We start from the raw sequence: 13016 nt of genomic DNA on the forward strand, positions 1-13016 counted from the left end.
CCAGGGGAGGCAAATTTTTAAGTACTGGCACTGAATCCAGTGGTCAAAAGTCAGTGCTTGAAATTTCTGAGGTAGGAAACACCAAAAAGCTTTGCTTTTGTAAATATTCTCTACATCAGTTCCTCTGTTAGGGGAATCACTCTACAGCAAAACCTGATATTGCTGCTTTTCCCTCTCAAAGTTTCTGTGGCTTGTGAGTCAGAAACACTGATTTTATACAAACTCCAACAGAGAAATCCAAGAAAAATTATTAAGGCAAGATTGTTTACTCAGATTTAATTATCCATCTCCTTTGTCACAGTGATCTGGAGTTCCCTGGGAGCAAGCCAGGGGCAGTGGGGCTGGGTGGTGCTCTCTGGGCCAGGACACCACAGGCATCCTGTCTTCAGTGGAGGGTTCTGGCCACTCTCCATACCAAGACCCGAATTCCCTTACAGGTGCTGCGGTTTCCAGTTGCCTGTGTGCTCACAGATTTTAACTGAACAAAGGACTAAGTTGTTCTGGCTACTAAATGGCCGCGTAAAAAATGGGTCATCTTTGACCCCTTGGTTAATTCTAGTTATTCCAGACTTGAATCTAACTGGAAAATATGAAAATAATACCCTTGGTAAAAGAGAGATGATGAAAACACCAGAGAAATTCAGCTGTATTAGGTGTTATCAATGTTAAAATTAAATTTTCTTAAGGGGTAAATAATTTCTTTCCTGTATGCTTGTAGAAGTTCTTTAACATATAAACAAAGATGCAGAGGGGCTCTCACAGAATGAGTTCAGGAAGCTTTTCTGCACCAGATATGTTCTGAAATACACTGCAAAACAGAGGTGTGCTCTTCTCATCAGACTCCCAGTAGCTTCTCTCAACTCTGGAGAAATTGGATGACATAACCAACAGATCTAATTCTCCAAAAACTGTTCAAACACACGCAGGTGTGAGGCAGGTATGAGGTATGAGAAATCCAACTGGTCCAAAAAAGCAAAACTCAGCCTATCATTTAATCCTACTGAACCCAGTGACATTTTGTATTTTGCATGGTTTATACCACTAACTCCTCTTTAAGCAGATTGTTTAAGAACTAGCGTTATGTGTATGCTTGCTGCTGTCTTGCATTGGTAAAACCAGCCTTTCCCGTGTGTATTTTATGTTCTCTCAAGCAAGTTCTGCAATCTTCTTAACACAAGGCCATGAAGATCTGCTGGGTGGGGCTGGGATCTGGATGTCTCTAAAGCGTGTGTTTGAACAGGTTTTGGAGAATTAGATCTGTTGGTTATGTCATCCAGTTTCTTCAGAGTTGAGAGAAGTTACTGGGAGTCTGATGAGAAGAGCAGACCTTTGTTTTGCAGTGATTTTGTGCGTGTCCTCATTGTGGTTTTAGTCTGTATCACCACAGACAAAAAAAAATTATTTTTTACATGGGTTGGCTGATACAGGCTTAAGAAATTAAAAAAAAAAAAAAAAGATACTGTGATGCTTAAATTGCAAAAAGGATTTTGTGTTTAGAAAGACAACTCAATAGTTAACTGTTGTCTTGGTACTTTTCAAAGCTGAAATCATACTAGAATTACTTAAAAATGTGAAAGATACATAAAATCAAATGCCTTAAATGTTGATAATGAATCATCCTTTGAAGTTGCTAATTTCATCTTAATGTGGGAAATGCTGTTCTGTCTTTAACAAAAAAAGATATTTTCTTTAAGATAATTCCACAACTGATTTCAGACTTATGCTCTAAATGAATCATAATCAAGTCCTGATGAGTATATAACAAAAGTTCTAAAACACTTTTCCTCACCTGCCAAAAAGTCTTCAGAATTACAGTAGATGTTTCATTTTGTCAGTCTTGATTACATGACATGCCTCTTCAAGCCAGTCATTCCTATAAGCTGCAATTGAAGTGATTTTAAAATGCTTTCCAGTTATTTTGTACATTAGGTCAGGATTTCTCTGTCTCAAATTCTGTTAGAACAATCATGACAGAAAGGATGGAGAGAGACTTCCAGTAATTGAAGAGTACTGGTTTCTTTTGCAAGTCAAAATAAAGGAATACTATCTTGTGCCTGCTGAAGTTTACATTGAATTTACTGGAGAAAAATAAGGAATTGGTCACCAGTTATTTGTCTTAAATGTACTGAAACCACATCATACAAAAACCAGTCAGTGACTGCATTCAGTGATACATTTTGATTCTCCAACACCTTGCTTCACTTTTGATTCTAGTAATCACAAATAATTTTAATTGTATTCTGATGCTTTCTCAGATAAAAATGGGAGGTTTTCAGAAAATTTCAACTATTATTACACATACTCAACTTTGTTCTGCCAGCCTCACAGCCACTGTGTAACCCACTGGATACACGAGGGCTGTATTTTGGCTGGAAGCCAGCTGGGCAGGTCTGGGACCAGCTGGGATGCTTTAACTGGTCCATATGAAACCTGAACAGAGGGTGCAGCCAGGTGGGGATCGGGCTCTCATCCCGGGCAACCAGCAACAGGACATGAGGACATAGCCTTAAACTGCCAGGGGATGGTTGGGTTGGATGGACATCAGGAGGAATTTCTTCACAGAAGGGGTGATTACATAATGGAGTGGACTGCCAAGGTGTTGCAAAATGTGGAATATGTAAAATTTGCTCAAGAAAGGATGTTCTTTGATGTTTGATATTTGTATATGTTCAAGCTTAATCAACAAGGTGGAGATTTAATCTGTGGAACACATAGCTAGCAAGCAAGCTCTAAGTGATGTCCAGCTGTCAGAAAAAAAAAAAAACCCCTTGTTGGTAGAATTGCCTTGTTAAGGTTTAGGGCTTGACATGCTGTGATGATCTCAGATGTAGAGGGAGGTTAACAAAATCCGGGGAGAAGGATGCCACTGATAGTGGACACAAAGAATGCAGAATTTACGGGCCACAAAGACATCTGGCAGAACTCCCAATATTCAGAAGAAACTAATAAAGCCAACTCAGCAGTTGTGCTGAAATCAGCTCCAGCTGGGTAAGAGGTAATTCTGGCAGGGGAGGCTGACTGACTCCCTGACCACGACACCGGAAACCCACGGCACCAGAAGAGGGCGAATTAGCATGACAGGAGAGAGAATCATTAACCAATTGAAGAGTACTAATTAATAACAGGGCTATGTCACTTGTAGCCAATGACCACTAATTCTTTTGTTTACTAAAATCTAATTAGTAAAAAGTGTTGATAGCTGGTGTGCTTGATTAATGGAATACCACTGAGTACCCAAGCTTGGGCAACCCTGAAATAAAATAGTATCTCCCTCAGGAGTATTTTTATTGGCTTGTCACACAGCAGGTCATGAATCCTATTTTTGTGGACAACACGGTGGTGGAGTCACGGTCCTTGGAGGCATTTAAGGAAAGACTGGCCGTGCCACTCAGCGCCGTGGTGCAGTTGACACGGTGGTGCTCGGTCCTGGGCTGCACTCGATGATCCCAGAGGTGTTGTCCAGCCTTCCTGCGGGCAGCGCCTGTGGCTCCAAGGCCCGGCTGAGCCTCCCCTCACAAACTCCGCTCCGCTCCCCACACGAACCCCGCTCCGCTCCATTCCCCTCACGAACCCCGCTCGGCTCCGCTCCCCTCACGCGCCCGCCCCGCCCCCCGCGCCGGCGTGCGCGTGCGCGGCGCGGGCGCGGGCTCGCCCCTCCCGCCGGGCCGGGCCGGGCCGCGGAGCGCGACGGGCGGCGCGGAGCGGCCGCGCCCGGGCAGGAGCCGCCGCCGGCGGGAGCGCAGCGGAGCCGGGCGGGCCGCGCCATGCGGCTGTGCGGGGCGCTGCTCAAGAACCCCATCCCCAAGCAGATCGAGTACTACTCGCGCTTCTCCCCCTCGCCCCTCTCCATCAAGCAGTTCCTCGACTTCGGTGAGTGCCGGGGCCGCGGCGCGAGGGGATGTGGGGGTCGCGGCGGCTCTCCCGGGGAGCGGCGGCGGCGGTCGGCGCGCAGGCCCCGCTCCTCGGCCGCGGCTCCTCGGCCCGCATCGGGAGCGCGGCCGGGGCCCGGCCCGGCGGCCCCGCAGGCCCCGGGGCCCCGCGCTGACGCCCCCCGGGCCCGGCAGCCGGCGGCCGGCAAGCAGCCGCTGCTCGCCTCGGCGAGGGGCCGGGAGAGGCGGGGTTACCCCTGCTTCTTGCGTTATCCCCTGACACGGATGGGGATCAAAATAAGGGTTCCTGACCTGACGTTTTGTGAGCTTAGCGAGTGATGGAGAGAGTAAGTTAATGGTCTTGAGCGTTGAAAATTTAAATCTGCCTTGCAGAGATCGGCTTACTTAAAGCTCGGGCATGAACTCTTCAGCGCACTTGTATAGGAGACTTGTTTGTGTAAAATTCAGGAGCACTTCAGGAAGTGTTGCGATAATAAATAGTGTTTTTCTTTTCAGAAGCCCTGCAGTGAAATCCAGGAGTGGCTTGTGTTGCTGTTAAAAAACATGCTTCCATCTAGATAACGATAAACTCATATCTTTATTGGAGGTTGTTCGACTCTTGCTCTCTGACACGAGGGGTTTTGAGATTTTATTATCATATAAATATTGCAGGTGGAGTGAATGTAAAGGCCGTGAGTAACACAGTGTAGTTTAACAGAGTGTTCCTTCATTCCACTCTTACAGTAAGGGTACAAAAGGACAAAAATGAGCCAGTGTTCATCCAGAAAGTGATTAAAAGTGGGTACAATTGCACAATTATGGTGAAATAAGTGAAAGAATGCTGTAAGTACAGAAAGCCAGTAATGAGCTTGATATATTGTCTCAGGGAAACAGGATTTTGTACCTTTAAAAAAAACACCTGAAACCCCTTGTCTCGACTTAAAAGAGAACCTGACTAGAAGCTGTGCTTTCTTTCTCTGGTCTCACTCACCTGAGTTTGTTACCTCTTCCCCACCCCTTCCTGTGCTGCTGGGCTTCTTCTCTAGCATTGGTGCTTCTTATGCTTTGTCTTTCTGTACTGGCAATGGCCTAAAACTTAGAATATCTTCGTTTTAGCCCTGGCACTAAACAAATTGTGTCACCTCTGCCTGTTTGAAAAAGTTGGCTTTGTAAATTGTTGCTGGGGAAGTATTGGTGTTTGTGATCCTTTTCAGTTGTGACTAAAGAGGTGTAAAGATTTCAGGATTTGTTTTAATGCCTTGGATGTTCAGATGAAACTTTGCTTCTTGGTAAGGATTTCTACAGTTCTGTGTTGCCCCGCATTACTGTTTGCCTTTGGACATCTCTTCTTGGCAGCCTTTTCATCATGCTGCATTTGTTTTAACATTGTAGTGCCTGTATTACTTGATGGTTTTGTAATTCTCCAGAAGAAGCAGTTTTATTTTACAATTTTAAGCCTGGCGTATGTTACTGAAAACGAACAGAGTGAGAACAGGACATTACAGCCTGGCCAGACTTATTTTTTAGATGTGCTGCAGTTGTCACTGGATGTGTCATTGGACTCTTCTCTGTGTGTGGCTATGTATTTAAGGGCCTTCATGTCTTAAGACTGATGGGAAACTATCTAGTCATTGACATTTAAAACCTCTGAAGAAAAAAAAAGTCTATGGCTTGGGCTTGGAAGGTCACCAGGAGTTTCTAAAATTAGTAGGTTTATGTTATATTAACCTTGCTAAACCTATCACCTTGATCTTAATAAGTTTTATGGGCCACTTAACATCTTCACTTACTTACTCTTTAGTGCCTGTATTTATTTGGGAAAACTCAAGCAGGAAAATTACAGCAGTTGAAGCAAATAGATTAAACCCAGTGCAGTAATTTATGTGATCCTAGATGTTTTCAGCTTTGGCTAATTTCACGTTCAGCTGAAGTCTTCATAGGCCTAGAGGAAAAATTGACATCAAAATGCAAATGCAAAAGTTTTCCCACTTGAGGTGTGGAAGGCCTGGACAATATGCACTGTGTCAGGGAACTGTGTTACTTATATCTGAATTAGCCAAAAAAGAATTTGCTGGTGCTGCAGTACACATGTATTTAAGAGAGAGCAAATGTGCCAGGCATAAGGAGCGTGGTACTCAAGGTGCAGTTCAGTTGTGTTTGTTCATTTGTAAGAATGTTTGAGGGGAAGAAGACACTGTTTTGTGGTCAGCTGATAGAGGCTATTTAGTGTCTCACTTCAAGAAAAATGGTCTTTTTAGTTGAGCTACGTGAATGTGCTTGGTTTAGACTAAATTGACTTAGAAATTTGTAAAATTCTGGTGAGCTGGGGAAGAGAAACTTTGTTTTTTCTGAGCTGAAGAGTCTCTTCAAAGATAGTTATCTATGGCAATGTATATTGAGGTTCAGCTTGGGCTTTTTTTAACTGCTGACTAGCAGTGTGGGTTGTATGGAACACAAGTTGTGTGCATGGTGAGGATGTAGAGTCTCTATTCCTTTCCAGTGATATAAATTACTGACACTTATTTTAAAACTGTCTCTGCTTAATTCAGCTATTTAAACCACTATAAGAGACTGTTTAAAGTAGCTTGCCAGCACTAGAATCCTGTGAAGCAAACCAGGAGGCAGTAGTTAAAGCAGTGACGCTGGCTTGGTTTTTGTAGCCGAGTCCTGTTTGTGTCCGTGTTCTGTTGAGCTTGCAGCTGTCTTTGGAGCTGCCGTGAGTGTGTCAGAGGTTACTGTGCCGTGAGCTTGGGACCTCTGTGTTAGAAAGTCTGAGCAGTCACACTGGGCACATTTTTCTTTCTTTCTGTGTGTACACTTTCTGTTTGCACACTCCTGAATTCTGCTCAGGCAGTTTCTTTTGTTATGAAGTGCATTTCCCAATGCTCTTGTGCAATCTCATTTCTTTGCAGAAGAATGACCTTCTGTAAGTGTGTTTCAATATAAACAAATTTTGACCTTGTTTAATGCTAGCATGTCACTCCATGTTTATCCAGGCCTCCATAATTATTCTGCTCTGAAAAAAAATACAAAATCTACCAATTGGATTCAGCTGTGCATTTCTGAACTTTGGTAGTTCCTCTGGAAATTGTTTTGGTAGGTTTCCAAGTGCAGGCATACCTTAATGATCCATACTAAATTGATTACTAAAATATCTTTTCTGAAATGAACTTGTAAGTGGAGATGTCATATAACATTCAGGTCTGTGGATCTTTGTACAGTTTGGGGACTAGACTGAGAAAAAAATGTCCATTTTGGAGATTTGTATTGATGGAGCATCTCAATTTAGTCGTGCTTCAGCATGTAAGGTGGGCCTTAGTCAGTGACAGGTTAATGCAAAATAGCCAATCCTTAATCAGCAGCCACACAGATGAGTAACGCAATGGCCAATCCCTTGCCTGGGGAAGCAATAACCTGTCTGTTTGAGGGAAGCAGAGTTGCTTTTCTAGGAGTGTCTTAGCATTTAAAAAAGTCACCCAGAGACGTGAACTCCTGGTGCCTGCGCTGCAGCCTGGCCTTGGCGTGAGCCGGCACGAGTGCTGAACCCTGCCCCAGCTGGCAGCTCCGCACGGCTGCCTGCTTACATCGTGGTACCTCCGTGTGCAGTGGAGTTACTGACAAATGCTGTGTCAAAGGAATGGTTTATGCTGCAAAGGTTACATATAATTAAGCACAAATGATGAGTGAAGTATAAATGGTGTAATTCTTTGATCGTGCATGAAGGAGTCATTTGAAGCTGTGCTGGTGCTGTGTTCTGAACGTCTGCCAGGAGAATGTGTTCTGAACGTGTACTCATGTAATCCTCACTGCTGCTGCTCAGCTGACCAAGTGGCTGAGACCTGAGTCTGAGGTGTGTTTTGTTAGAAACACGACTCATCTGCTTTTGGGCCTTGTTTACTACTAAAGCTATCTTGGCCAGTTGTTCCTAGCTATATTTTAACCTTTTTTGTTTCATGTTTCAAATGAAATGCTTTGGATGAATTGTGTTCCTAAGGGGTTAAACTTGTTTTTGTTAGCTCTTTGAACATGTCATATATTAGTGTTCATGTACCACAGAGTTACTAATGAGTTTGGATAAAAAAACTATGCTTGTGCTGAAGACAAGATAGTGAATCACAGTGAATTCTTGTTGTGGAATGTGACTTAGGAGATCCTGATTTTGTAGGTTATAATCAAAATATTTGTGGTGACTGCTGCAGTTAGTGGCATTGAAAAATATCATAAAGGCTGTAATTTAGTAATTTTACTGTACTGAGAACAGCTGAGCATGCAGCAGATAATCACAATGAGTGCATGGAACTGTTGTGCCCTGGGGCATATCTGGAGAAAAACAAGATCAATAGATCCTTCTAATTTTTTTAATATCATTTTTGGTATGAAATTGTTTAGTTTATATGGTACCTATTAAATTTACCTGTCTTGGGGAAAACATGTAGGCCTCTTCCAAAATGATATGAAGAGCAAGCCAGGTGTCAGCTTTGCTGTTGGTTGCTGCCATTTGTAGGAGCAATGTTAGATTGGGGTTTTGCAGGGGGGGGTTATTTTTCTGTCGCCTTCTGGGTAGAGGCATTGGTCTGAGCTGAAAGCCTGCACTGGAGAGGCAGCTGGCAGATAGAATTTGAACAACAACGTGTGGGGGCAGGAAAGTAGAGATCAAAGCCTGCCTTCTCTCCAAATACAATTATTAATCTTAGGAAAAATGGCTTTTGGAAGGTTTTTCTACACAAAAAGATATTGGAAGATTTTTATTGGTTTGGGCTTTTTTTTTAAATAGAACATTAGTGGAGAGACTATGCATCTATAGCATTTGCAATGTTTAGGGCTAAAAGATATTAAATAATTACCTGCTATTTAATGGTTGTGGCTGTGCTTTTTCTGCTGCTCTCTGTGCATTGTCCTTAAAACCTTAGACTTGCTTTAAATGCATCTTGAAAACAAAATTGTTAACACAAATGTTAACCATTGGTATGCTGACCACTGAGTGGGATCAGGAAGATGAATGCTAGTCAGACATTACTTTTATTTTCATCTAACTGGCTTCAGCTTCCATCCAGCAGTTTCATTAAAGCTTTTTTTGTAGGTTGGGATCTTTTGATGCCTGGGATATTTTCACTGTGTGGTATATGTACATTGTAGTGGAGGTATCTTTCTTGATTTTGTAAAGATAAATGTATTGAATGAGCTATTTTTAGCCTTATGAAAATACCATGGAATTAACTTCTGTTGCTTTTCCAGAATTTTCGGTATTGTTTTTCAGATATGTCTTAGAGCTTTAAATAGAATCCCCTTAGGAGTTTTGTGGAACATTTGAATGAAATAGTTTTACTGCTGTTTAGTTTTTACCTTGAAAGGCTACCAGTGACAGCTGGATGGGTAAGCTGGATTGTCTGCCTGCTTTTGTTCTTGAATTCTTTTGCAGTTACCACTTTTCCATGTTCAGTGCTTCATTCCCTAGGTCTGGACATGAACAAAGTTTGCATTTCAGAACATTAAAAAGAGTTTTCTTTGAATGGGCTGTAGCACAACAAGTAAGCTGGAAGCTTTTTTCATGCAACTGTTATTTATAATCTGTTCCTGTTTACAACTGCCAGTTGCTGGCAGGCAGTGATGTTCCAATACTATATATAATATTGAAGGGTTTTATAAGGCCCAAGATTGATTGTTTTGAAGGTCTGGAAGAGTCATTGTGGTTAGGTAACTTTGTTCAGCAGCCACTATTGAGTTGTGATATGATAGAGATATTTGCGTGTGAGAGTGCTGTGTAATCCTGGATTGTGATGCATTCAGTTTACAGAATTATCTGTCTGTATCAGTCACTTTTACAGGCTGTTTATTCAGAAAAGGAATACTTAATTTCTGTGAGTAATTGAGACTTTATATATTCTGAATTCAGTATTTTAGTATAGTTATAGTACAAATTCCATAAATTACTGTAGATGATCAAACTGGATCACTAAGGTAATTTTTTTTTTCTTCCTCATAAAGCCTAAGCATTGAATATTCTGCCTTCAGTAGGTGGTTTGGCTGGCCACTCTTGCCTGTAAGCATGGGCAGTAGTCTACGAGTGAGCATCCTTCAGCTGATGGAATTGCTTGAGTTTTGTTTCCCAAAACAGCAGAAAATTTCTCAGTCTGTGTTCTGTTTGTCTGTAGACTGATCAGAGGAGCTGTGCAGTCCTCTGCCTTGGGGTGCTGGGAAGGGAATGATCTTTCCCTGCACATGGACATGTCTGCATGCTTGAGCTTTTTTTGTATTCCCTGAAGATGCTATGATGTGTAGGCACACAGCTGAGTGCCTTGGGTGAAAGAGAGAGGACAAAAGGACATCCCCGCTTGCATGGAGAAATAAACAATGCCAGTGGATTTATTTCTTTTTAGCAAGTAGCAGAAGCAATGATGAATGCTACTTGACAGAAATTGAGGGCTTGGGAAGCTTCTTTCTAGAGGGACAAAAAGATAGGATTTGTAGCTCCTGAAGATCTAAGAATGTTTGGGACATGTTTTTCTTCTAGCTGGTAGAAACTGTTGAAATGCCTTCTATAGAATAGATTTAAACTAATAAGGAGGCACTTGAAAATCTGAAATTAAATTTTGAATTAAAGGAACATGAATTTGGTTGCATTCCTTCTCAGAATGGAAGAACTGACAGCCAGTGATTTAAAAATAGTATAACTTCTATAGGCCAAGAAAACAGGCTGATAGGGTCTCTCTTAAGAAATAAGGAGGAGTATAAGATGATCTGTCAGTTTGAGAAAGAGCAATTCTGATGCAGACAAAAGATAAGAAAGCAGTAGAGCAGTGTTATGATTTCCAGAAATACTGTTGATTAAAAAACATATGAAAGCTGGAAGCAAGGACATCTGTCTTGGGTTGCAGTACAAATAACAGCCAAGGTGAAAAGTCATGGGATAGAAAAGCAGATAAAAAGATGTTGAGATAATTTATAGTAACTGGGGAGAATGCTGAAGTGAAACATTTACTTGATGAAAGTAAGTCCATAATGATAAAGACTGTTGAATTAATCTCTGCTTTGGTTTTTAGAAAAAGATAAATTGTATCCAGAAACATAAGGGAAATCACAACCCCCCGACCTAAATTTCAGGTAAGCTGAAACATGTCTAGATCCTCTTGGTTTAGGGGTTTCCAGTGGAAGTAAATGAGTTCTGTGTGTTGTGAGTAGCTGAACACTTTCTTCTGCAAATGTGTGTAGCCTGGTGCAGCACGGTGCAGCAGTGGGGAAATACACTGCTTGTCTTTCAGAGAAGAGGAAGAGGAGGACATCAGAGTTAAATCAGGTTGACTGAATTAGCTGAAAAAAAGGTGGAGCTAATAATGAAGTAATACATAGATAAGGTCAAGAGATAAGGTAGTGAAGAGACAATAGATTGTGTTGGCCTGGTCTAATTTCCGAGTTAATTTGGTGTATGCTAAGGCACTAGCAATAGATGCTGTACCTTGCTTTTTATGAAGTTTGGCACAGCCCCATGTGACATTCTTAACTAAAAACAAACAAACAAAACTCAGTGTACAAAAGAATGGAATAACTTCGAGGTAAAGTTGTTATATCAGTGGTCAGTGTTGTGGTGGGCTGACCCCATCCAGCAGCTGAGCACCCACCCAGGTGCTTGCTCCCCTCCTTCCACTCCCCCACTGGCACGGGGAGAGAAAAGGGACGGCAAAAATGAGAAAACCTACGGGTTGAGAACAAGAGAGTTGAAGAAGTAAAGAGGAAGAGAAACAAGTGATGCACCGGCAGTCACTCACCACCCCCCAGAAGCAGAGCTGTGCCCGGCCAGTGACTGTGTGATGAACATCTTGGGGGAGAGAGCCAGCCAGTTTGGTATTGGCATGGCATCGTGTCACACAGAACATCCCCTTGTCCAGCCCAGCCAGCTGTCCTGGCTCTGTCCCCATCCAGCCTGGTACCCAGTCCCAATCCTGATTGCTGGGGGAGGGACTGAGCACAGGAGAGAGAGAAACCCTTCTGGTTGTGCAGGTTGTGTTCAGCCATGGCCCAAACACGGCAGTGTCACCAAGGAGTGACAGCTCCAAGCACAGCCCCTTCTGGGCACTGAGCAAAGCTGGCCCCAGCAGCCTGCTCACACGGATGTACATGAGGAGCAGTTCAGAAATGCTCTGCCTTGCATAGCAGTCATTGATCTTCACAGGACTATGCTGTGACGAGTGAATGGTGTGTCTGCAGTCCCCCTTAGCTCAAGTCAGCATAATCCATCAGAAAATTAGGCACAGATTTAGGAATTGTTTTATCTAATTCCGCACTTACTGTATTAGAACAGCTTTCCTTGATGGAAGCTATGCTTAATATAATGGCCTTTTTAAAAAGTCACCTTTTTCTCAAAACTGCTGAAATATTTTACAGGCTGCTACTTATCCGTTTAAAAATGTTTGGGATTTTGTCTTTTTCTGGAGTCAGTTAAATGTAATTTTTCTTTTTGGAAATATTAGTTTGAAAGGATGAGCACTGAACTGTGACTCTTGAGGTATAGTTCTCCTTTTTCTGATGCTTTGTGTGTTATAAGAGGCTATTTTATTGGCTCTTGTTTCCTTTAAACCTTTCTATGTAAAAGTGACATTCTCTCACATTTCTTTGTTCTGTTATTTCCTGTTAGTTTGTAGCCAATGTAAAAAAGGTGGCACAGTATTATAAATATTTTCACTGGCTTAATTCATTAAAATAGTAGGCTTGTGCAAATTATAATTGGTGTTTTGCAGAATTAGGTTTAAGACCCTGAATAGAGAGAGAGGCAAATTTTTTTTTTGCTAAAAATAATTTACATTCTAACTGCTGCTGGTTTGGTTTATTCCTTTTTTATGCTTTTTTGGAAGATTTTTATAGGCTGCAAAAATATCTTCAAACTCTGATAACTAACAATGACATAGAGGAATCCTCTAATCTTTTTTTGTGATGTGGTTAATTATCAAGTGTTTTGAAACAAGGTGTTTAATAGTCTAATACATTTTACCTCAGTGAGACTGAAGGGAAACTGGAGCAGGTGTTATTGGCAGTATTTTTATGTAATTGGTTTTAACTGTGTGAGTCTTTACTCCTGAATGTTAATTTTATTTATACCAGGGATTTGGAATCGCTTTCTCTTTGGCAGGTTGTCAGAACTAGAGGATAAAGCAG

The 13016-nt window shown here is 42.0% G+C and overlaps 1 protein-coding gene across 1 annotated transcript in view; it reads left to right on the plus strand.

Moving 5' to 3' along the window:
- The first annotated feature begins 3642 nt into the window (after positions 1–3642).
- Positions 3643–13016, plus strand: part of PDK3 (pyruvate dehydrogenase kinase 3) — a 51535-nt gene continuing 42161 nt past the window's right edge. The window contains exon 1 of the mRNA XM_063392976.1: positions 3643–3870. Within this exon, the coding sequence (XP_063249046.1) occupies positions 3765–3870 (106 nt within the window). The 5' untranslated portion in view covers positions 3643–3764. The remainder of the gene's footprint in view (positions 3871–13016) is intronic.

Source organism: Prinia subflava, chromosome 3, assembly GCF_021018805.1.
Source record: "Prinia subflava isolate CZ2003 ecotype Zambia chromosome 3, Cam_Psub_1.2, whole genome shotgun sequence".
In the NCBI taxonomy this organism is placed as follows: domain Eukaryota; kingdom Metazoa; phylum Chordata; class Aves; order Passeriformes; family Cisticolidae; genus Prinia; species Prinia subflava.